The sequence below is a fragment of the Hyperoodon ampullatus genome (genome assembly GCF_949752795.1).
Source record: "Hyperoodon ampullatus genome assembly, chromosome: 3".
NCBI lineage: Eukaryota > Metazoa > Chordata > Mammalia > Artiodactyla > Ziphiidae > Hyperoodon > Hyperoodon ampullatus.
Genome location: NC_136916.1, coordinates 93,623,605 through 93,646,942, shown reverse-complemented (window position 1 = coordinate 93,646,942; position 23,338 = coordinate 93,623,605). Strand labels below are relative to the sequence as shown.

Sequence of the window (23,338 nt, the reverse complement as noted above, 5' to 3'; positions counted from 1 at the left end):
TATGACAATGAAATAAAGGGGCAAGCAGCAACTACTCAGGAGTCCAAATCACGAGACAGTCTGAAGAGACTTCAATAGAGGCATTTTTGCCCATTATATACCAATCCTTGTTCCAAAAAATCCCCCAGAAAAAGGATGTTTTTAAATGACAAACTCAATGCAAACATGTATTCCCAAATTACTTCACAGAAAAGAGGCAATATATTCAAAGAATGGGCACATGAAACAGTCATAACAGACAGAAATCTCTCACCATCACGGTACAGGGAACTGTACTGGTTTTAAAAAAAAAAAAAAAAAAAAAAAGGCACCATTTTTCCAAACCAGAGAATAAGTGGTGGATGTGCAGACATACAAACACAGCACTAACAACCTCCTCCTAAGCAAAAATATCTCAATATATTTGCCACACTCAATTACCTAAGGTTCCCATCAAGAAAGGTAGTAACTTTACAAGTCAGTGGTGAAAGAATAGAAAATGGAAAGGGAAAAACACTAACTTTACAATGGAGAAACTTGGCAAACACCACCTTCACCGATGATGAAGGTTAATATCAGCAGAGATGCCCTTTGGATGTCACATACTCCCCTCCCACACACAATGTGTTGAGAAAGACACTTCACTTCTGCAGCATTCTTTTCAAAAACCCATAACGCCAATCTAATCAAGAGAAAACATGAGACAAACCCAAACTGAAGGACATTTGAAAAATACCTGACCAGTACTCCTCAAAACCGTCAAGGTCATGAAAAACAAGAAAAGATTCAGAAATTGTTACAGATCAGAGAACAAAAGACACATGAGGGGGCTTCCCTGGTGGTACAGTGGCTAAGAATCCACCTGCCAATGCAGGCGACACGAGTTCGAGCCCTGGTCCAGGAAGATCCCACATGCTGTGGAGCAACTAAACCCATGCGCCACAACTACTGAGCCTGTGTTCTAGAGCCCGCAAGCCACAACTACTGAGGCCCGTGTGCCGCAACTCCTGAGCCTGCGCTCTAGAGCCCGCGAGCCACAACTACTGAGGCCACGAGCCACAACTACTGAGCCCATGTGCCACAACTACTGAAGCCCACGTACCTAGAGCCCGTGGTGCACAACAAGAGAAGCCACCGCAATGAGAAGCCCACGCACCGCAACAAAGAGTAGTCCCCGCTCATCGCAACTAGAGAAAGCCTGTGTGCAGCAACGAAGACCCAACGCAGCCAAAAATAAATAAATAAATAAATTTATTTTTAAAAAAAGAAAATAAAAAGACACATGAAGACTAAATGCAATACAGTAATCCTGGATTGGATCCTGGGACAGAAAAATGACATGGAACAGCTGGTGAAATCCAAAAAAAGTTGGGAATTTAGTTAATAGTAATGAGCCAAGGTAGTTTTCTTAGTTTTGACAAACGTACCATGCTAACGTAAAATGTTAACAACAGGGAAACCGGAAAGCTGGGTGAGGGGTTCATGGAAACTCTATATACTATTAATACTCTGTACTTTGCAACTTTTCTGTATATATAAAATTTTTCCAAAATAAGAAGTTTATTCAAAAATAAACAAGCTGTGACAAAGCGAGAGAGAGGCATGGACATATATACAGTACCAAACGTTAAGGTAGATAGATAGTGGGAAGCAGCCGCATAGCACAGGGAGATCAGCTCGGTGCTTTGTGACCACCTGGAGGGGTGGGATGGGGAGGGTGGGAGGGAGGGAGACGCAAGAGGGAGGGGATGTGGGAACAGGTGTATATGTATAACTGATTCACTTTGTTATAAAGCAGAAACTAATAATAATAATTTAAAAAAAGATTAAAAAAAAAACAAGCAATAAAGAAGAACAAAAAAGCCAGGGGTGAGAGTAACCAGTGTTAGGAATGAAATTTGACTTTAGAGAACACAGAAAAGTACTCAGGCTGCAGTGAACGCTGTTGGTATTGGAGGATTGGAGAGGTGTTAAGAGAGGTCTTGCCTCTTTTATTACCTGCACTGAAGTACTCATCCTCCGAAAGGGCTGTCACTTCTGTATCCAGTGGGATGGGGTCACACAGCAGAATGTCTTTGCCCAACACATCACACTCATACCCATCATCAAAGAGCAATTTATACTTCCCAGCTCCAACATCTCGTGTGATTTTTCCAGAGTAAAAATAGCCATTGGATGACCACTTGGCTACAACACGGAGCCCTACAAAGCTGTTCCCTGGAGAGGAGGCATCTAAGCCATCAGAAGGGCCAGCAGCAGTCTGGAAAGGAATCTCTGGAGAGTCGCTTCGACGCAAAGCACCAGCACCCACGTCTGCTCGTCTGGTGGAGTCTGGCACGCGGGGCACGATACGGGTGAAGGATTTATCGTCTGGTGACATGCTGGGTGAAATGTCCTCTATGCCCAAGGGGCCAGGCACAGCTGTTTCCCTAAAGAGAGATAAGAGAAAGGAGAAGGCAGTGAGAATAAGCAGAGAGCAGTACTTATCTACCAATTTTCCCACTCCTTTGTCCATGGGTCTCCAGCCCATTCTTTGCTAACCCATCACAGGCAGAAGCCTGGTGTCTCAGCAGCCTCACTCTGGACCCTGCCCACTCCCCGGTCAGTGTGGGCCCCTCTTCTCCCTCCTGACACCCCACATACTCTCTACTCCCCTCTCTTCTCTCTACTCCCTTTTTTTCTGAACAAGTCATAGACTAAGTGTATCTCACACTACCCGGGTACCTGGTTCCAGTGGTCCGAGAAGGCGGGCGGCCCCTTCGCCCGCGCCCACGAGGCGTGACGGGAGCCTTCCCTCCCTGTCTGATGCCAAGGCCTGCATCACCATCCTCCTCACACACTGGCGTCCCTGTCTGACTGACCCCTTTTCTAGGACTAGAGAATGAAGACAGGTTAGTCTGATAGCACCTGCTACTGGATCCTTTCTTCACAGTCTCCCCTTGGTCCTCAGACTACATGCCAGGCCAACACATGCTGAGCCTCCAGGGCAGCAGGAAGCTGGTCCACACACCCACCACCCAATCAGCTGGGAGCAGGAGTACAGGGTAACAAGTAAAGGACATCCTTCTATGCAAGTCTATTCCCTCCTGACAAAGCTTCCTACTGCTGCCCTCAAAAACAGCACATCCATTTCTGCCCTGCCTTCTCTTGTACTTCAGGCTCTGGATACCTGTAGAGGAAAACAAAAAGCTAGGGAATGTGTCAAGTTGGGGCCGCTACCCCAAACTTTCTGTACTCCCAACCAAAACACTCATAGGCTGCAGAAAATGGGGGCTGGGGGACAGGAATATGTGCCAGCTTTCCCAAAGTCCCCTCACCTGTTTCCTACGGTTTCTCAGGAAGTCTGCCTCCCAGAGGGCGCCACCCTACCTCCCATGCAAACCCAAAATAGAAGAGGAACGAAAGGGGAGGAAGAGGAGTTGATTTATCCTAGGAGGAGGATGCGGGGACCTCCCATTACTCCCCTTTTCCCGTGATATTAAAACGTCAGCAACCCTGCCCCTGCTGTGGCTCTCTCTCTGGAGACCCTGTCTGCACCTCAGTTTTCCTGGGCCTCCTCGGGAGCTGGGCAAGGCAAAATCTGCGGGTTCTGTCCCACTGGTTTTCCCTTTGAGTAGTCCGGCTCCTCTCCCTGAGCTGCCACTGCTGTGCATGGCTGAGAGACTCGTCCCACTTGACGTGCGGTGTAAGCTGGATGCCTTGGAGGAGAAGGAGCTGATATCCCCCAGGTCACCTGAAGAGCCCCCAGTCTGTGAAGGGGAAACTTCAGTTTCACACTCCTGACACTCTACAACTGGCTCTTCAGTCTCCTGCAAGGAAGAAATGGATACAAGAGCTTAAAAAAGCCACAATAACATAATGCTCATGTGATGGTTGGAAAATCCTAAATGGCAAGAAATTTCAATTCAGAAAGGTGGGAATTAGGAGGGAACTTTCTGGAGTAATGGAAATGTTCTATATCTTGCTTTGAGTAGTGATTACATATAACTGTCAAAGTCACTGAACTGAACATTTAAGACCTGTGCATTCTACAGGGAATACATATCTCAATTAAAAATAAAGGTGGTACTAGATCAGAAGAAAGAGACCTCTATCCTGAGCTAAGTTAAATTATCTTTTTACTGGACAAGTTCACAACCTTTGGCTGCTGAGAACCCAGCAAGGATTCCAACCCAGAGGACACAGTAATTCCCTGTCTAACAGAAGAAAGGTAAAGAAGTAGGTAGGTTAGAGGAAGAAGTGGTTAGGAGCCCTTCTGGGAACATGATTATAACAGTGGGTAGCCTTACATGTTTTTTGAAATTAGATATTTTCTATTACCTTTCAATATGTGATCAAGGAAATTAAAAATTATAGGCAAAAAATAGCTATATAATGAATGGTATCACTGTTTACCAAAATGAAAACCAAAAAAGGCAATAATCAAAGTATATGAATTTCCGGTATCTACAGAGGACAGGAATATCAAACTGACTTTATCTCACTCACATGCCTACTTTGATGGATTGGTAGTGGTTGCCTGGAGCTCAGTTTTAAGCAGCCACTAAGGCTAATTCCCAGGTTTAGTGAGGAAAGGTTCTAGGACCAATCAGCAATGTCCTCTATGGGCACAGGATTGAGAAACTACAGCACAGGTGCTGTACATTTGCCTTCCTACTCTAGCCTGTTTATGCCTTAGCGGGCTAATTATCAGAGAAAATATGGAGAAGTATAAGACAGACTCTTCCCTCAAAGAGTTTACAATCTCTCTGGGAGACAGTATGCAATGAACACATGTTTAAATAATGCTATAAGATGATTAAATGATTATTTTTGACCACTCCCTTCTTGAAAATCTCTTCTCCTCTAAAATCTATAAAGTCACTTTTTCTTCCTTTCACTCACTCTACCTCTCTAGCTACTTCTATTTGTACTTGTTTTTTGGTTCCTCTTTCTCTGCCTACTCCTTTTAAATTAGTATTTCCCAGGACTCTGTTCTCATTCCTTTCCTCACTCTCCCATGTTTTCTCTGGCCAGTCTTACCTGACTTATTCCGGCCTGTCTACCAACAATACAATGATGACTCAGCTCCAAATTCACAGATACGAATGCCTACTAAACTCTTCCCCTTGTATGTACTAGGGACACCTGCAGTTTAACCCATCCAAAACTCAAGCTGTCATCTTCTCTTCATTTCCTTGCCTTCAATGAATGAATCCTGGACATCCCCAGTGTACCTCATATCCCCTGCAGCTCTCTGTAGCAGGGGCTGATTTTTCTCAACCAAACCTCAATTCAAGAGTTTGGAGATGAGAGGCCTCCTTGTTACCCACTGCCATTAACAGATCATTTCTAACTCTCCACTTCTTGCTCCTACCAAATATCATCATTTGCCATTCCGTTAAACTCTCTCCTTCCCTCGTTACTCACCAACATTCTACCAATTACTGACTCTCATGCATGAACACCTTATACTCCTGGTTCACAGCCTCCCTTCCACTGTCATTTTCTGAGGCTAACATCCATCAGATGACCCATCCAGCAACAATCTTTCCTGATCTAATTACCACCATTAACCTTTTCCTCTACTCTACCTCAGCCATCTGCTACTACCAGGGTCATTACCAGAAACTGCACCACCTCCAGAAATCTCACCATTCTCCAATCACCATCTCCTATCATCCAACTTGCCTTCTTTAGCTGGATGTGAGTCAGCATAATCTGCCAAGTTCACTTGACTAAAGCAGGTGTTGTGAGCTCAGAACTTAAGTCAACTCCTTCTCTTGGACATGGCAAATGAGCAGGGGCAACACCAGCCTAGAGGACTGGGACTCCAGGCTGTGTCTCAGTTGGAGAGTAGGCCCAAAGAACAGTAGCTAACTATACCTGCCTTTGCAACTGTTCAAAAGTTGAGCCCTTGCTCTTATAATGACTTGGGCCCAGGCTCCAAGGTGGCCTCTTATGATCTTTTTAATGTATTTGCTTATTTTTTTCCTGTGTGTCCCTCCTACTAGACTACAGAGGCCACATTAAGACAGAGTAGTAACCATCTTCTTTCCTGATTTATCCTCAAAATAGCACAGTGCCTGCCACAAAAGAGGTCCTCAGTAAATATTTACTGCATGAAGGATCTTCTCTCTCAAACCAGTGTCCTATTTATATTCTCTCAGTAAATGGTACCACCATCTATCTGCCCAGTTAAAAAGCCCAGGCATCATATATGATTCCTCCCTCTCCCACAATCCCCACATTCAGGAATTCACCAAAGTCTATCAATTTCACCTTCTATATATGTAATTTTTTACATCTATTTCCCTCCTCTCAATCCCCACTACCACTGTCCTAATTTGACACTCATTGCCTCTTGTCTGAACTATGCCTCTAACCTCTCCCATTCCAATCAATTGTTACACTGCTGCCAATCGGACCTTTCCAACACGCAAATCTGAGCATGTCATCCCTTTCCCCCAAATTCTTCAAAGGCTTTCCATCACACAAAAGATAAAAATCTAAACTCTCTTCTATGATATACAAAGCCTTATGCTCTGGGCCCCTACTAACCTCAAGAGCATCCTCTCTCACCATTCCCTACCCTACCGTCCTTGTCACATTCTAAATATTCATTAAGTATGCCATGCTGTCTACATACTTACAAACCTTTTCATTCTGCCTGCAGTGTCCTTCTCCCCTGCCCTTCGAACTTATCTGCCGCACTTTGAGTGCTACATCTTCTGTGAGGCCTTTTAGTCACCTTCAGGTAAGCTAGCAGGCTCTGGCCCCTCTTTCTAAAACATCTTTCCATACCTCTACTATAGCAACCACAAGTTCTGGATTTGTTGCATGTCAAGTGTAAATAAGCTCCTAAGAGAATAGGGACCCTGTCTTTTTATCTTCTTAGTCTCAGTGCCCGCCATAGTGCTAGGAACACAGCAAAAAAGAAGTTGCTGGTAAATAAATGAATAAAATTTTTAAAATACAATAAACAAAGGCTACAAGAGATGAGGGAAGGAAAGTTCCCAGAATCCTCTGACGTCAACCTGTCCACCTTCACACCTCTACACATCTTTGGGCTGCCCACCAAATGTACTGTTCCCACATCTGTGCTCTTTACTTTCTGCCTCTGTGCCTTTGCTCACCCAAGCCTTCTTTCTATATAGAACACCCTTTCCCTGTATCTCCCAATATCTAAAACCTTCAGTGTCCAACTCAAGTACTTTCTGGCCCTCACCCAGAAAGGCTTTATCAAAATTCTCTTCAGACACGTTTCCTCCTCTTCTGAACTACTACACACACCTTCCGTTTGACACACATCCCTTTCACTCTTAAGAGACAGCACAATGTAGTAGTTAGGAATGCAGGCTGTGGCATTAGACTGCCTGGGTTGAATTCTAGTTCCTCTGTTTATTAGCTTTGCAGCATTAAGCAAGTGATTTTACCTTGCTATGTCAGTTTCTTGAGTACAAAATGGGAATAACAATATCTACCTCACAGCTTAGTTGTGAGAATTAAATGAGTTAAATCATGTAAAAGTCCTTAGAATGGTGCCTGGCAGAAACAGACACACAGATGTAGAGAACAAACGTACGGACACCAAGGGAGGAAGGTGGTGGGGTGGTGGGGTGTGATGAATTGGGAGATTGGGATTGACATGTATACACTAATATGTATAAAACAGATAACTAATAAGAATCTGCGGGGCTTCCCTGGTGGCGCAGTGGTTGAGAGTCCGCCTGCCGATGCAGGGGACACGGGTTCATGCCCTGGTCCGGGAGGATCCCACGTGCTGCAGAGCAGCTGGGCCCGTGAGCCATGGCCGCTGAGCCTGCGCATCCGGAGCCTGTGCTCCACAACGGGAGAGGCCACAACAGTGAGAGGCCCGCATAAGGCAAAAAAAAAAAAAAAGAACCTGCTGTATAAAAAATAAATAAAATTCAAAAATTCAAAAAAAAAAAAAAGTAGAGTGCCTGGCATATAGCTAGTGCTCAATAAATGTTAGTTGCTGTTACTATTTTATTTAATTATGGCAAGTGTTTCCCAAAGTATGTAACATAGGCATATAATACACATTACTTTAAAAAATGTTCAATGGTCAAATAAATTTAGGAAATGCTGTGTTACACAATTAAATACATTTTTTAAAATATTTATTCATTTACTTTGGCTGCGCTGGTTCTTAGTTGTGGAGTCTCTGTTGTGGTGTGCAGGATCTTTTAGTTGTAGCATGCGAGCTCATGGTTGTGGCACGCATGCGGGATCTAGCTCCCCGACCAGGGATTGAACCTGGGCCCCTGCACTGGGAGCATGGAGTCTTACCCACTGGACCACCAGGGAAGTCCCAAAATAGATATCTTTACTGGAGGGCTTCTTAGAGCCTTTAATGTAATATGCACTGTGAATCTCCATGGTGGGGGAGGGGGCAGTTACAGCACTAGGTGTTTTCTCAAACTTAACATTTATGACCATGGAACTTTGTTTTCCCTCTCAGAGTATCTAGCAGGCCTGCTGTTTCCAAAAATATACTTTAGAAAGCACCATAAAAAATATTAAATAAAGTAATATGTATAACACTTAAAAATAGCACCTGGCACATAGTTCAGTGTAGACTACAACAGTTACAAAAACTTTTCATGAAAGCAAATTTTTTCTATAAAGCTGCTAAGCTCACAATGTTTCCAAAATAGTAATAACATTGAAAAAAATTTCATAAACATAAAATTGAAGGTAAATCAACGTTTTAAAAGAAATATTTTTGGAATTTAGTGGGAACTCCCTGGCGGTCCAGTTGTTAGGACTCCATGCTTTCACTGCCGAGGGCCCAGGTTCAATCCCTAGTTGGAGAACTAAGATCCTGCAAGCTGCACAGCACAGCCAAAAAAAAAAAAAAAAGACAATTTCTCAAACTGATATAAAATGCCTCTGACATGAGGGCCACAATGGCCCATTAATGAACAATAGCAATAATATGGTTCCACTTAAAACTATATACCAGTTTTGGACTTCCCAGGTGGCACAGTGGTTTAGAATCCACCTGCGAATGCAGGAGACACGGGTTCGAGCCCTGGTCCGGGAAGATCCCACATGCCGCAGGGCAACTAAGCCCGTGTGCCACAACTACTGAGCCTACACTCTAGACCCCGAACGTCACAACAAGAGAAGCCACTGCAATGCGAAGTCCGCGCACCGCAGTGAACAGTAGCCCCGCTCACCACAACTAGAGAAAAGCCCACACGTAGCAAAAAAGACCCAATGCAGCCAAATAAATAAATAAATTTATATATTAAAAAATTTTCAAAAAAAATAAATAAAACTATACACCAGTTTAATTCTCCCTGAGCACAACCTCCTATATGGCTAGCTGGCAGAATTAAAGAAAAGTGCTTGACTAGGGAATAGAATAGCTATGCCTCTCATCAATTACTAAAATGGTTCCCAGATATTAACATATATACCAAGAAAAAAGTGCCAGATCTTTAATTCTAGAAAATCTCTCTAACCTCAGCAAGTATTAGATCTAAACAAAGTCAGCATAAAACGTACACTATAACAATCAATAAACACCAATATTATGCTGACACTGCAAATGAGTCCATAATGAATCCTACTAAGAAATAAAGGCTCATCTCCGGGACTTCCCTGGTGGTGCAGTGGTTAAGAATCTGCCTGCCAATGCAAGGGACATGGGTTCAAGCCCTGGTCTGGGAAGACCCCACATGTCGCGGAGCAACTAAGTCTGTGCATCACAACTACGGAAGCCCACGAGCCCTAGAGCCCACGCACCACAACTACTGAGCCCGAGTGCTGCAACTACTGAAGCCTGTGCGCCTAGAGCCTGTGCTCCATCACAAGAGAAGTCACCGCAATGAGAAGCCCACATACCACACTGAAGAGTAGCCCCCGCAGCAACAAAGACCCAACGCAACCAAAAAAATTAATTAATTAAAAAGAAAAAAAAAGGTATATCTCCTACTAACAGGTTCATAACCACACATGAATGGAAACCAAGTCCAATGAGTAAAAAATGGTAACACGTGAGAAAACAGTGAGAAACGATGAGAAAATACATGTAGCTAAACAGGGAGTTCTACACTTCATTAGTTTCCACGGATTAAAAATAACACGTGGGCTTCCCTGGTGGTGCAGTGGTTGAGAGTCCGCCTGCCGATGCAGGGTACACAGGTTCGTGCCCCGGTCCAGGAAGATCCCACATGCCGCGGAGCGGCTAGGCCCGTGAGCCATGGCCGCTGAGCCTGCATGTCTGGAGCCTGTGTTCCACAACGGGAGAGGCCACAACAGTGAGAGGCCCACGTACCGCAAAAAAAAAAAAAAATAATAATAAATAACACGTAACAGGGAACTATATTCAACATCCTGGGATAAACCATAATGGAAAAGAATATAAAAAAAGCATGTCTCTATGTGTATAACTGAGTCACTTCGCTGTACAGCAGAGATGGACACAACAGTGTAAATCAACTACAATTAAAAAAAATTTTTTTAAACACGTAAAATCTTTACACATGAGAGAGATTTATCAATCTGTTCTTTATAGATACAGAATGCATGATGGGTCTGGTTAAATAAGTGACCAGAGGTCAAACAGCAAACGCATGGTTGGGAAAGACAGAATTCAGAACTCTAGCCCAGTTGTTATATCTTTCTCATAAAAGGATTAAAGAAAACACAGTGTTAGTAGCCAGTTGTATAGGGAACAGGGGAGCAGGTAGAGAGCCTGGGTAATTCTTCTATTGAAAAAAATTTGCCACATAGACCCACAGTGTACATTACCTCAGTTACTTTTCTTTCTACCTCTGTTCCATCCACATAATACACATCTGTGATGACACGAGTGACAAGTGTGCGAACCTCACGAATTGTTCTCATGTGGCGATGCAAGACATGGCCATGAGGGGGCTGAGGCATATCAAACTCTTCCTCTCCCTATGATAAAAAATAGAGAGTCTCATTGCAAACTGTCAGAATCACAAGTCAACTGCTTCATGATGAGCACTGTTCAGAGGTTCCATGAATCTAATGTGATGGAATTTTCCTGTTGCTTTGTTTCTATTCACCTATAGGTAACACTAGGGATGGACCAGCTGTCCAGCCAGAGGCTAGGAAAGTCTGTATCAGTTTCACCTAAAACAACCTATTTCTGCCTAAATTAAAAGCGTAACATCTAGCACTTATATCTAGGATATTTAAGTGAAACTTTGACCCCCTAAAAGCACAATGAGATTGTAATCCTTCTGATTTTGTTGCCGACTTGTCAATCAGCATTCAAGTTTACACTTACAACAGCTCTTCAGATAAAAGGAAGGCATTCTTTAGAACTTTATATAAAACAATAACATCTGTTAATCTCAGTGCAGTCTGTTTTTCCTGCATTAGTAAGTGAAAACTACGGTATATTTATATCTGGAACAAGACATACTGATTTCTCCTAGAATTAAATATGAAATATTTGATCTATTCCAAATGAGAGACTGTAACTAAAGAGTTGAGCTAGTGTCCAGAAACAGAGAACATTAGCAAATTAGGATTTCATATCTAGTTGCACCATAATCAGTTATATAGTTTAAATAAGACCCTCTATTTTTATGACAACTGTTACCTACATGTTTTCTCATAACACCTAGTTCACATTTATCCATATCCAAGCCCCCCACCCCCCTTCTACCCCATGGCTCTGCAACTGTGAGAGGAAATGCACACTTTTTTCTCCCACCTTATTTCCCCTACAGTAGACTGATTTTACTTTCTGCAATCAGTGTCAAGGTATCTAAGTCTTTCAAAAGAGTTATTTTTACCACTGCAACAATGAGTCCGGTTTTTTCCTGATAGTCTGGTAGTAATTTACCTAAAGTAATTTCTCTGAATAATTTGCACTTCAACTTCATGTTAGGGGTGAAATATCTATTAAAATTACATGAATAAATATAAATAAAATAAAATGCGTGGAAACTTATTCAACCAATTCCTTAAAATACTTCTGTATATACAACTCTGGTTAATGAATGGTCAGGGCATACATCAGTCATCAGGGTGCATCAGAACCATGGCAGCCTGGACTTCCTGCCTGCACACACAGGGGTCTAAAAGGTTTCAGTGCGCTTTATATATCCCTGAAATGCGGCCAAAAAGCCTCCCTGTATTCTTCCATTACAACAGCCAGACAAATGATCACTTCAAGAGAGATACCTAAATAAACATGTCTGATAGAATAAGAAAGGAGAGAAGGGAAAGAGGGCAGATAAAAAGAAAGTTATGCTTACTCTCTTCAAATAGTCTTCTGAAAAGAGGTTTCTGTAAAGATAAATAGCTTGAGGATCTTGTTATAATTAAGGGAAGATAAAATAAAAATAAAACCACACTTTCACTTCATAGAAAACCTGGCTCCAGGCCCACTTGACACATAAATGGAAATTTAAGGAATGTCAAATGTAGGCTGCCTATGTTTTTCTCTGAGTACTGAACTGAGTCCTACCCAGACTGAAAGGGATAAAAAAGCACTGACGCTTGGAAAACCTCCATACAGCGTTCCTCATTTTCCAACCATTCTTCAAAAGATGGCACACCAACCCCAATTTCTGTTACTGTACCCACCATTTATATTTTTTTATTGCAGTAAAATATACTTAACATAAAATTTACCATTTTAACCATTTTTAAATATACAGTTTGTAACATTATGTATATTCACATTATTGTAAAAACATCACCATATCCACCTCCAGAACTTTTTTATCTTTCTCAATGGAAACTCTGTACCCAATCAGCATCTGTATTTTTCTAGCACTTTTCTTTCCTTAGCAGGAGCAACTAGCTCTTAAATATGTCATTTCACTCTGTATGACACAGTAGTAGTATAGCATAAGTGGTGGTTGTGCTGGTAACAGCTGCAGCAGTAGTAGTTAAAATAATAATAATCAATAGGTTGTAGCAGTAGCCAACACATATTGAGCATTTACTGTGTGTCAGACCCAGTGCTAAGAGCTTTGCAAGCTTTATCTCAACTTTCACAACATCCAGATGATGTCTGACTCCAAAGCCTGAGCTCTGGCTCACTGGCTCCTGTCATCATGTTGAGACAGGAACAGAAATTATTTCCCTATTTGACAGAGGGAGAATATGAGGAAGTAAAGGAAAATACAATCTAGTGGCACCCACATGATTGCTGTCTTTAAGATAAAGTTGAACTCTTTATAAAGGCAGAGAAACCAAATTACTATGTGGCAGAATCAAACATTTTAAATTAAGGGCGAAAATAAACAGCTGCAAAATAGGGTCTGATGTGTTACTGCCCCTATATCCAAACGGCTATGCTATTTTGAAACTTCCTGAATTCATAAGGTCTTAGGTCTCAGAGGCTGTGTTACTATAAAAGGCTAATATAAACAGAATTTTTGGAGAGGCATGGATAAACAGAACAAGACTACACAAGCTGTGATTTAAAAATAGAAAAGCAACATAGCATAATGAAAAGAATACCGATTCTGAAGTCAGATATGCTGAGTTCAAATTCCAGTTCTGCCACCTACTGATGGCAAAATCTTGGGCAAGTTACTTAACCTCTCTTCAGCTTGGTTTCTTTACCTGTGAAATGGGAATAATAATACCAACCTCATGGGTTGTCTTGAGCACAATGCTGATATACTGTAGGTGTTCAATAAATAGGAATTATTTTATTTTTATAAAACAAACAACTTGGACCATTCGAATGAGAGGCACATCACTAGTGAAGCTTTCCTAGGCAGATCCCAAGTGAAGATGACCTACCAGAGCAACTGAAAAGGCAATTTAACCACGATTACTAATGAAATTTTATGAACTTCCTCTTGTTAGCATGTACATTACTACCAACACTTCTAACCCACTCAATTTTCACTAGTACCTACACTTCCCTACTCTATTCCCAAGAACCTGTTCTTCTTCCAGTCTCACGTTCATCAGCCCCAAAGCTTTTCTTCCCGGTATGTCTATTCCTAGCCTCTTTCTGCAGTCCCTGGTCCCCTGGGGACTTTCTTTGTTTACAATACTGTGATATACTATCCTTCATGCTTCTTCTACTCCTTCCTCCTTGACTTTCTACTCTCTCAGTTCCTGGGAACATTGGTTAAATAGACTTGGGGGACAAGCAATTAGCTCTTATGGTTATAAAGGAGGATGAGAAATGATGGCAGAAAGAAAGGTTGAATGTAGAAAAGTATTACAGGACCCAGACTATATTCCTGGCTTTCTCTTCCAGTAAAGACCTACCTGACAAACTCTAGCACAATTCCGTTTTCCCTGAAAGATTATCTTATTGGCTATAGCTACCCATAATTTTCACTACCCTATCCCAATCCTGGATGAATTGTTTTTATCCTTTAACCACTGGTCTGTATAAAACTGTTAAGAAGTATCATTAAGCAGAAGTACCACAACTTAAATTCTCTGGGAATCCAGAAAGTTGAAAAAAGGGCCCCTGAGGTACCCTATATGTTCTCTCACCTGGCTATGGAGTGACTCTGTATCATCCCCAGGAGCACTGACTGGTTTCTCAGCACTCCCCCTCTCAGTCTGAACTGTGGCATCTTGTTTTCCAGAGTTCTGGTCCACTGTACTGGTCCCTTGTTCACACACATTCTTTACAGTCTGAGTTGCTGCTGAAACAGTTTCGGGGACCCTCAGGGAATGCTCTATGGTCTGGATTCCTACATTATTTTGGCTGGGCCTTTCAATCAAGGCTTCACTAGATTTTTCCTGACTGGTATTCTGTCCTTCTTTCTGGCCTTCTGGCATATCTGTCTCCATTGCTTCCCCTTGAGGACTGGATGGCTCCTGTGTGGCCATCTCCTGGGAGGTAGGAGAAGCAGGGTCTTTGACAGGACTACTGGGCTTCATAGGCTGTTGACTCTGCCTGGTCCTTTGGTCACCTTCTAATTTTCCCTTCTCCTCTTCATCTTGAGTACTTGGAAAATGGAGCAAGTTCCCCCTGAAAATCAAGCACATAAAGAAACCATGTCAAAAAAAAAAGAAACCATATCAAGTAAGCAAGTGTATGCGTGAGTGTGAGTGAGTGTGAGTGTGTGTGTGTGTGTGTGTGTCAGGGGGAACCATAATTTGACACTCTGAGATATGTGGGGAAGGGTGAAAATGAGGTGACCGAGTATATGACCTTACAAGAGTTCTCATCATAATTTCATTCCTGTGAAAAAATAACAGTACACAGGACTATTCCACCATGATGGTAAAATAGCCATAAAATTTCTTCTCTCCATTAGCTATGAACTCTGAAAACTGACATAGGAAAATAAGGTAAACAAAAGATGCAAAACCATTATTGAAGTCATAGACAGTGAAGGCAACTTAGGGATCTACTTCAAAACAGATCAACTAGGGCAAGATGTCTCATTTGGCTTTACTAATGGTTCTAATATTCCTTAAATGACTCAGCATTCTAGATACTGTTCATTATGCCCCTTGACTAATAATTTTAGGAAAAGAAACCCAATCTGTAAAGGAAAGAGTTGTAGGTGAGATTCTAGCTTTGCTAGCTATATTGACATTATCTACAACTAAGCATTTCAGAATGACTTGGTTCCTCACAGTTCAATATATTTCTTTTCATTAGTCTTCCCATTTGGCTATCAGTGATTTATTCATATATCCCACAAGCATTTGATGCATGTCTCCTATAAACCAGATACCATGAAGCCCTGAGGTGCCTAGGAGCTTTCTTAAATGCTCTGAACAATACACCAGAATAAACAGGCCCAGATTAACTCCAAGTGAGGTTACACAGAAACTTGACATTCACATCTTATTCATCTCCATACTTAAAACACTTAACACGGAGTTTAATATAAAGTCCTTAATAAATTTACTTTCAACAAAAGAATGTTCTCTCAATCAATTAACTGCAAAAATCTACTTTCAGATTAACTAATTGTATAACTGTCTTCATCATATAGAAAATGCCATAACTTCTAACTTTTTAGTAAACCGTAAGTTGAATGCATCACTGTACTATAAAAAACAACATACTGTAGACGAGGGGAAGATGGCAGAAGAGTAAGACGCGAAGATCACCTTCCTCCCCACAGATACACCAGAAATACATCTACACGTGGAACAACTCCTACAGAACACCTACTAAACGCTGGCAGAAGACCTCAGACCTCCCAAAAGGCAAGAAAGTCGCCACATACCTGGGTAGGACAAAAGGAAAAAGGAAAACCAGAGACAAAAGAATAGGGACGAGACCTGTACCAGTGGGAGGGAGCTGTGAAGGAGGAAAGGTTTCCACACACTAGGAAGCCCCGTCGAGGGCACAGACTGCGGGTGGCACAGGGGGAAAGGTTCGGAGCCGCAGAGGAAAGCACAGCAACAGGGGTGCGGAGGGCAAAGCGGAGAGATTCCCGCACAGAGGATCGGTGCCGACCCGCACTCACCAGCCAGAGAGGCTTGTCTGCTCACCCGCTGGGGTGGGCGGGGCTGGGAGCTGAGGCTCGGGCTTCAGTTGGAGCTCAGGGAGAGGACTGGGGTTGGCGGCGTGAACACAGCCTGCAGGGGGTTAGTGCGCCACGGCTAGACGGGAGGGAGTCCGGGTAAAAGTCGGGACCTGCCTAAGAGGCAAGAGACCTTTTCTTCCCTCTTTGTTTCCTGGTGCGCGAGGAGAGGGGATTAAGAGCGCTGCTTAAAGGAGCTCCAGAGACGGGTGCGAGCCGCGGCTACCAGCGCGGACCCCAGAGACCAGCATGAGACGTTAAGGCTGCTGCTGCCGCCACCAAGAAGCCTGTGTGCGAGCACAGGTCACTATCCACACCCCCCTTCCGGGGAGCCTGTGCAGCCCGCCACTGCCAGGGTCCCGGGATCCAGAGACAACTTCCCCGGGAGAATGCGCGGTGCGCCTCAGGCTGGTGCAACGTCCCGCTGGCTTCTGCCGCCGCAGGCTCGCCCCACATCCGCACCCCTACCTCCCCCCAGCCTGAGTGAGCCAGAGCCCCCAAAGCAGCTGCTCCTTTAACCCCATCTTGTCTGAGCGAAGAACAGACGCACTCCGGCGACCTACACGCAGAGGCGGGGCCCAATCCAAAGCTGAGCCCCGGGAGCTGTGAGAACAAAGAAGAGAAAGGAAAATCTCTCCCAGCAGCCTCAGAAGCAGCGGAATAAAGCTCCACAATCAACTTGATGTACCCTGCATCTGTGGAATACATGAATAGAAAACAAAACATTCCAAATTGAGGAGGTAGACTTTGAGAGCAAGATTTATTATTTTTTCCCCTTTTCCTCTTTTTGTGAATGTGTATGTGTATGCTTCTCTGTGAGATTTTGTCTGTATAGCTTTGCTTCCACCATTTGTCCTAGGGTTCTATCTGTCCGTTATTTTATTTTTCTTCTTAAAAAAATATTTTTCTTAATAATTATTTTTTATTTTAATAACCGTATTTTATTTTATCTTACATTATTTTATCTTCTTCCTTCCATCCTTCCTTCCTTCCTTCTTTCCTTCCTTTCTTTCTACTTTTTCTCCCTTTTATTCTGAGCCCTGTGGATGAAAGGCTCTTGGTGCTGCAGCCAGGAGTCACTGCTGTGCCTCTGAGATGGGAGAGCCAACTCAGGACACTGGTCCACAGAGACCTCCCACCTCCACATAGTATCAAATGGCAAAAATCTCCCAGAGATGTCCATCTCAACACCAGCACCCAGCTTCACTCAACGACCAGCAAGCTACAGTGCTGGACACCCTATGCCAAACAACTAGCAAGACAGAAACACAACCCCACCCATTAGCAGAGAGGCTGCCTAAAAGCATAATAAGTCCACAGACACCCCAAAACACACCACCAGATGTGGACCTGCCCACCAGAAAGACAAGATCCAGGCTCATCCACCAGAACACAGGCATAAGTCCCCTCCACCAGGAAGCCTACACAACCCACTGAACCAACTTCAGCCACTGGGGACAGACACCAAAAACAACGGGAACTACGAACCTGCAGCCTGCAAAAAGGAGACCCCAAACACAGTAAGATAAGCAAAATGAGAAGACAGAAAAACACACAGCAGACGAAGGAGCAAGATAAAAACCCACCAGACCTAACAAATGAAGAGGAAATAGGCAGTCTACCTGAAAAAGAATTCAGAATAATGACAGTAAAGATGATCCAAAATCTTGGAAACAGAATAGACAAAATGCAAGAAACAGTTAACAAGGACCTAGAAGAACTAATGATGAAACAAGCAATGATGAACAACACAATAAATGAAATTAAAAATACTCTAGATGGGATCAATAGCAGAATAACTGAGGCAGAAGAACGGATAAGTGACCTAAAAGATGAAATAGTGGAAATAACTACTGCAGAGCAGAATAAAGAAAAAAGAATGAAAAGAACTGAGGACAGTCTCAGAGACCTCTGGGACAACATTAAACGCACCAACATTCGAATTATAGGGGTTCCAGAAGAAGAAGAGAAAAAGAAAAGGACTGAGAAAATATTTGAAGAGATTATAGTTGAAAACTTCCCTAATATGGGAAAGGAAATAGTTAATCAAGTCCAGGAGGCACAGAGAGTCCCATACAGAATAAATCCAAGGAGAAATATGCCAAGACACATATTAATCAAACTGTCAAAAATTAAACACAAAACATATTAAAAGCAGCAAGGGAAAAACAACAAATAACACACAAGGGAATCCCCATCAGGTTAACAGCTGATCTCTCAGCAGAAACTCTACAAGCCAGAAGAGAGTGGCAGGACATATTTAAAGTGATGAAGGAGAAAAACCTGCAACCAAGATTACTCTACCCAGCAAGGATCTCATTCAGATTTGATGGAGAAATTAAAACCTTTACAGACAAGCAAAGGCTGAGAGAGTTCAGCACCACCAAACCAGCTATACAACAAATGCTAAAGGAACTTCTCTAGGCAAGAAACACAACAGAAGGAAAAGACCTACAATAAGGAACCCAAAACAATTAAGAAAATGGAAATAGGAACATACATATCGATAATTACCTTAAATGTAAATGGACTAAATGCTCCCACCAAAAGACACAGATTGGCTGAATTGATACAAAAACAAAACCCATATATATGCTGTCTACAAGAGACCCACTTCACACCTAGAGACACATACAGATTGAAAGTAAGGGGATGGAAAAAGATATTCCATGCAAATGGAAATCAAAAGAAAGCTGGAGTAGCAATTCTCATATCAGACAAAATAGACTTTATTTTAAAGACTATTAGAGAGACAAAGAAGGACACTACATAATGATCAAGGGATCGATCCAAGAAGAAGATATAACAATTGTAAATATTTATGCACCCAACATAGGAGCACCTCAATACATGAGGCAAATACTAACAGCCATAAAAGGGGAAATCGACAGTAACACACTCATAGTAGGGGACTTCAACACCCCACTTTCACCAATGGACAGATCATGCAAAATGTAAATAAATAAGGAAACACAAGCTTTAAATGATACATTAAACAAGATGGACTTAATTGATATTTATAGGACATTCCATCCAAGAACAAGAGAATACACATTTTTCTCAAGTGCTCATGGAACATTCTCCAGGATAGATCATATCTTGGGTCACAAATCAAGCCTTGGTAAATTTAAGAAAATTGAAATTGTACCAAGTATCTTTTCTGACCACAATGTTATGAGACTAGAAATCAATTACAGGAAAAGATCTGTAAAAAATACAAACACATGGGGCTTCCCTGGTGGCGCAGTGGTTCAGAGCCCGCCTGCCGATGCAGGGGACACGGGTTCGTGCCCCGGTCCGGGAAGGTCCCACATGCCACGGAGCGACTGGGCCCGTGAGCCATGGCCGCTGAGCCTGCGCGTCCGGAGCCTGTGCTCCGCAACGGGAGAGGCCACAACAGTCAAGAGGCCCGCGTACCGCGCAAAAAAAAAAAAAAAAAAAAAAAAAAAAAAATACAAACACATGGAGGCTAAACAATACACTATTTAATAACGAAGTGATCACTGAAGAAATCAAAGAGGAAATAAAAAAATACCTAGAAACAAATGACAATGGAGACACAACGATCCAAAACCTATGGGATGCAGCAAAAGCAGTTCTAAGGGGGAAGTTTATAGCAATACAATCCCACCTTAAGAAACAGGAAACATCTCGAGTAAACAACCTGACCCTGCACCTAAAGCAATTAGAGAAAGAAGAACAAAAAACCCCCGAAGTTAGCAGAAGGAAAGAAATCATAAAGATCAGATCAGAAATAAGTGAAAAAGAAATGAATGAAACGATAGCAAAGATCAATAAAACTAAAAGCTGCTTCTTTGAGAAGATAAATAAAATTGATAAACCATTAGCCAGATTCATCAAGAAAAAAAGGGAGAAGACTCAAACCAATAGAATTAGAAATGAAAAAGGAGAAGTAATAACTGACACTGCAGGAATACAAAGGATCATGAGAGATTACTACAAGCAACAACATGCCAATAAAATGGACAACCTGGAAGAAATGGACAAATTCTTAGAAATGCACAACCTGCCAAGACTGAACCAGGAAGAAATAGAAAATATGAATAGACCAATCACAAGCACTGAAATTGAAACTGTGATTAAAAATCTTCCAACAAACAAAAGCCCAAGACCAGATGGCTTCACAGGCGAATTCTATCAAACATTTAGAGAAGAGCTAACACCTATCCTTCTCAAACTCTTCCAAAATATAGCAGAGGGAGGAACACTCCCAAACTCATTCTACGAGGCCACCATCACCTTGATACCAAAACCAGACAAGGATGTCACAAAGAAAGAAAACCACAGGCCAATATCACTGATGAACATAGATGCAAAAATCCTCAACAAAATACTAGCAAACAGAATCCAACAGCACATTAAAAGGATCGTACACCATGATCAAGTGGGGTTTATTCCAGGAATGCAAGGACTCTTCAATATATGCAAATCAATCAATGTGATACACCATATTAACAAACAGAAGGAAAAAAAACATATGATCATCTCAATAGATGCAGAGAAAGCTTTCGACAAAATTCAACACCTTTTATGATAAAAACCCTGCAGAAAGTAGGCATAGAGGGCACTTTCCTCAACATAATAAAGGCCATATATGACAAACCCACAGCCAACATCGTCCTCAATGGTGAAAAACTGAAACCATTTCCACTAAGACCAGGAACAAGACAAGGATGTCCGCTCTCACCACTCTATTCAACATAGTTTTGGAAGTTTTAGCCACAGCAATCAGAGAAGAAAAGGAAATAAAAGGAATCCAAATTGGCAAAGAAGAAGTAAAGCTGTCACTGTTTGTAGATGACATGATACTATACATAGAGAATCCTAAAGATGCTACCAGAAAACTACTAGAGCTAATCAATGAATTTGGTAAAGTACCAGGATACAAAATGAATGCACAGAAATCTCTGGCATTCCTGTACACTAATGATGAAAAATCTGAAAGTGAAATCAAGAAAACACTCCCATTTACAACTGCAACAAAAAGAATAAAATATCTAGGAATAAACCTACCTAAGGAGACAAAAGACCTGTATGCAGAAAATTATAAGACACTGATGAAAGAAATTAAAGATGATACAAATAGATGGAGAGATATACCATGTTCCTGGATTGGAAGAATCAATATTGTGAAAATGACTCTACTACCCAAAGCAATCTGCAGATTCAATGCAATCCCTATCAAACTACCACTGGCATTTTTCACAGAACTAGAACAAAAAATTTCAAAATTTGTTTGGAAAAACAAAAGACCCCGAATAGCCAAAGCAATCTTGAGAACGAAACACAGAGCTGGAGGAATCAGGCTCCCTGACTTCAGACTATACTACAAAGCTACAGTAATCAAGACAGTGTGGTACTGGCACAAAAACAGAAAGATGGATCAATGGAACAGGATAGAAAGCCCAGAGATAAACCCACACACATATGGTCACCTTATCTTTGATAAAGGAGGCAGGAATGTACAGTGGAGAAAGGACAGCCTCTTCAATAAGTGGTGCTGGGAAAACTGGACAGGGACATGTAAAAGTATGAGATTAGATCACTCCTTAATACCATACACAAAAATAAGCTCAAAATGGATTAAAGACCTAAATGTAAGGCCAGAAACTATCAAACTCTTAGAGGAAAACATAGGCAGAACACTCTGTGACATAAATCACAGCAAGATCCTTTTGGACCCACCTCCTAGAGAAATGGAAATAAAAACAAAAATAAACAAATGGGACCTAATGAAACTCCAAAGCTTTTGCACAGCAAAGGAAACCATAAACAAGACCAAAAGACAACCCTCAGAATGGGAGAAAATATTTGCAAATGAAGCAACTGACAAAGGATTAATCTCCAAAATTTATAAGCAGCTCATGCAGCTCAATAGCAAAAAAACAACCCAATCCAAAAATGGGCAGAAGACCTAAATAGATATTTCTCCAAAGAAGATATACAGACTGCCAACAAACACATGAAAGAATGCTCAACATCATTAATCAGAGAAATGCAAATCAAAACTACAATGAGATATCATCTCACACCAGTCAGAATGGCCATCATCAAGAAATCTAGAAACAATAAATGCTGGAGAGGGTTTGGAGAAAAGGGAACACTCTTGCACTGCTGGTGGGAATGTGAATTGGTACAGACACTATGGAGAACAGTATGGAGGTTCCTTAAAAAACTAAAAATAGAACTACCATATGACCCAGCAATCCCACTACTAGGCATATACCCTGAGAAAACCATAATTCAAAAAGAGACATGTACCAAAATATTCACTGCAGCTCTATTCACAATAGCCCGGAGATGGAAACAACTTAAGTGTCCATCATCGGATGAATGGGTAAAGAAGATGTGGCACATATATACAATGGAATATTACTCAGCCATAAAAAGAAACTAAACTGAGCTATTTGTAATGAGGTGGATAGACCTAGAGTCTATCATACAGAGTCAAGTAAGTCAGAAAGAGAAAGACAAATACCGTATGCTAACACATATATATGGAATATAAGAAATGAAGAACCTAGGGGTAAGACAGGAATAAAGACACAGACCTATTAGAGAATGGACTTGAGGATATGGGGAGGGGGAAGGGTAAGCTGTGACAAAGCGAAAGAGAGGCATGGACATATATACACTACCAAACGTAAGGTAGATAGATAGCGGGAAGCAGCCGCATAGCACAGGGAGATCAGCTCCATGCTTTGTGACCACCTAGAGGGGTGGGATAGGGAGGGTGGGAGGGAGGGAGACGCAAGAGGGAAGAGATATGGGAACATATGTATAACTGATTCACTTTGTTATAAAGCAGAAACTAACACACCATTGTAAAGCAACTATACTCCAATAAAGATGTAAATAAATAAATAAAT

The 23,338-nt window shown here is 41.9% G+C and overlaps 1 protein-coding gene across 4 annotated transcripts in view; it reads right to left on the bottom strand.

The window, feature by feature from the left end:
- TP53BP1 (tumor protein p53 binding protein 1) overlaps positions 1–23,338 on the bottom strand; it is a 73,847-nt gene that overhangs the window by 10,047 nt on the left and 40,462 nt on the right. For 3 of the 4 annotated variants that reach the window (XM_079700465.1, XM_079700467.1, XM_079700466.1), the window contains exons 16-20: positions 14,449–14,932; positions 10,744–10,896; positions 3,517–3,788; positions 2,704–2,853; positions 1,978–2,408 (exon numbers count right to left, since the gene is read on the bottom strand). In XM_079700465.1, coding sequence (XP_079556591.1) covers positions 1,978–2,408; positions 2,704–2,853; positions 3,517–3,788; positions 10,744–10,896; positions 14,449–14,932 — 1,490 coding nt within the window. The remainder of the gene's footprint in view (positions 1–1,977; positions 2,409–2,703; positions 2,854–3,516; positions 3,789–10,743; positions 10,897–14,448; positions 14,933–23,338) is intronic. The other variant, XM_079700468.1, reaches the window with a different exon arrangement.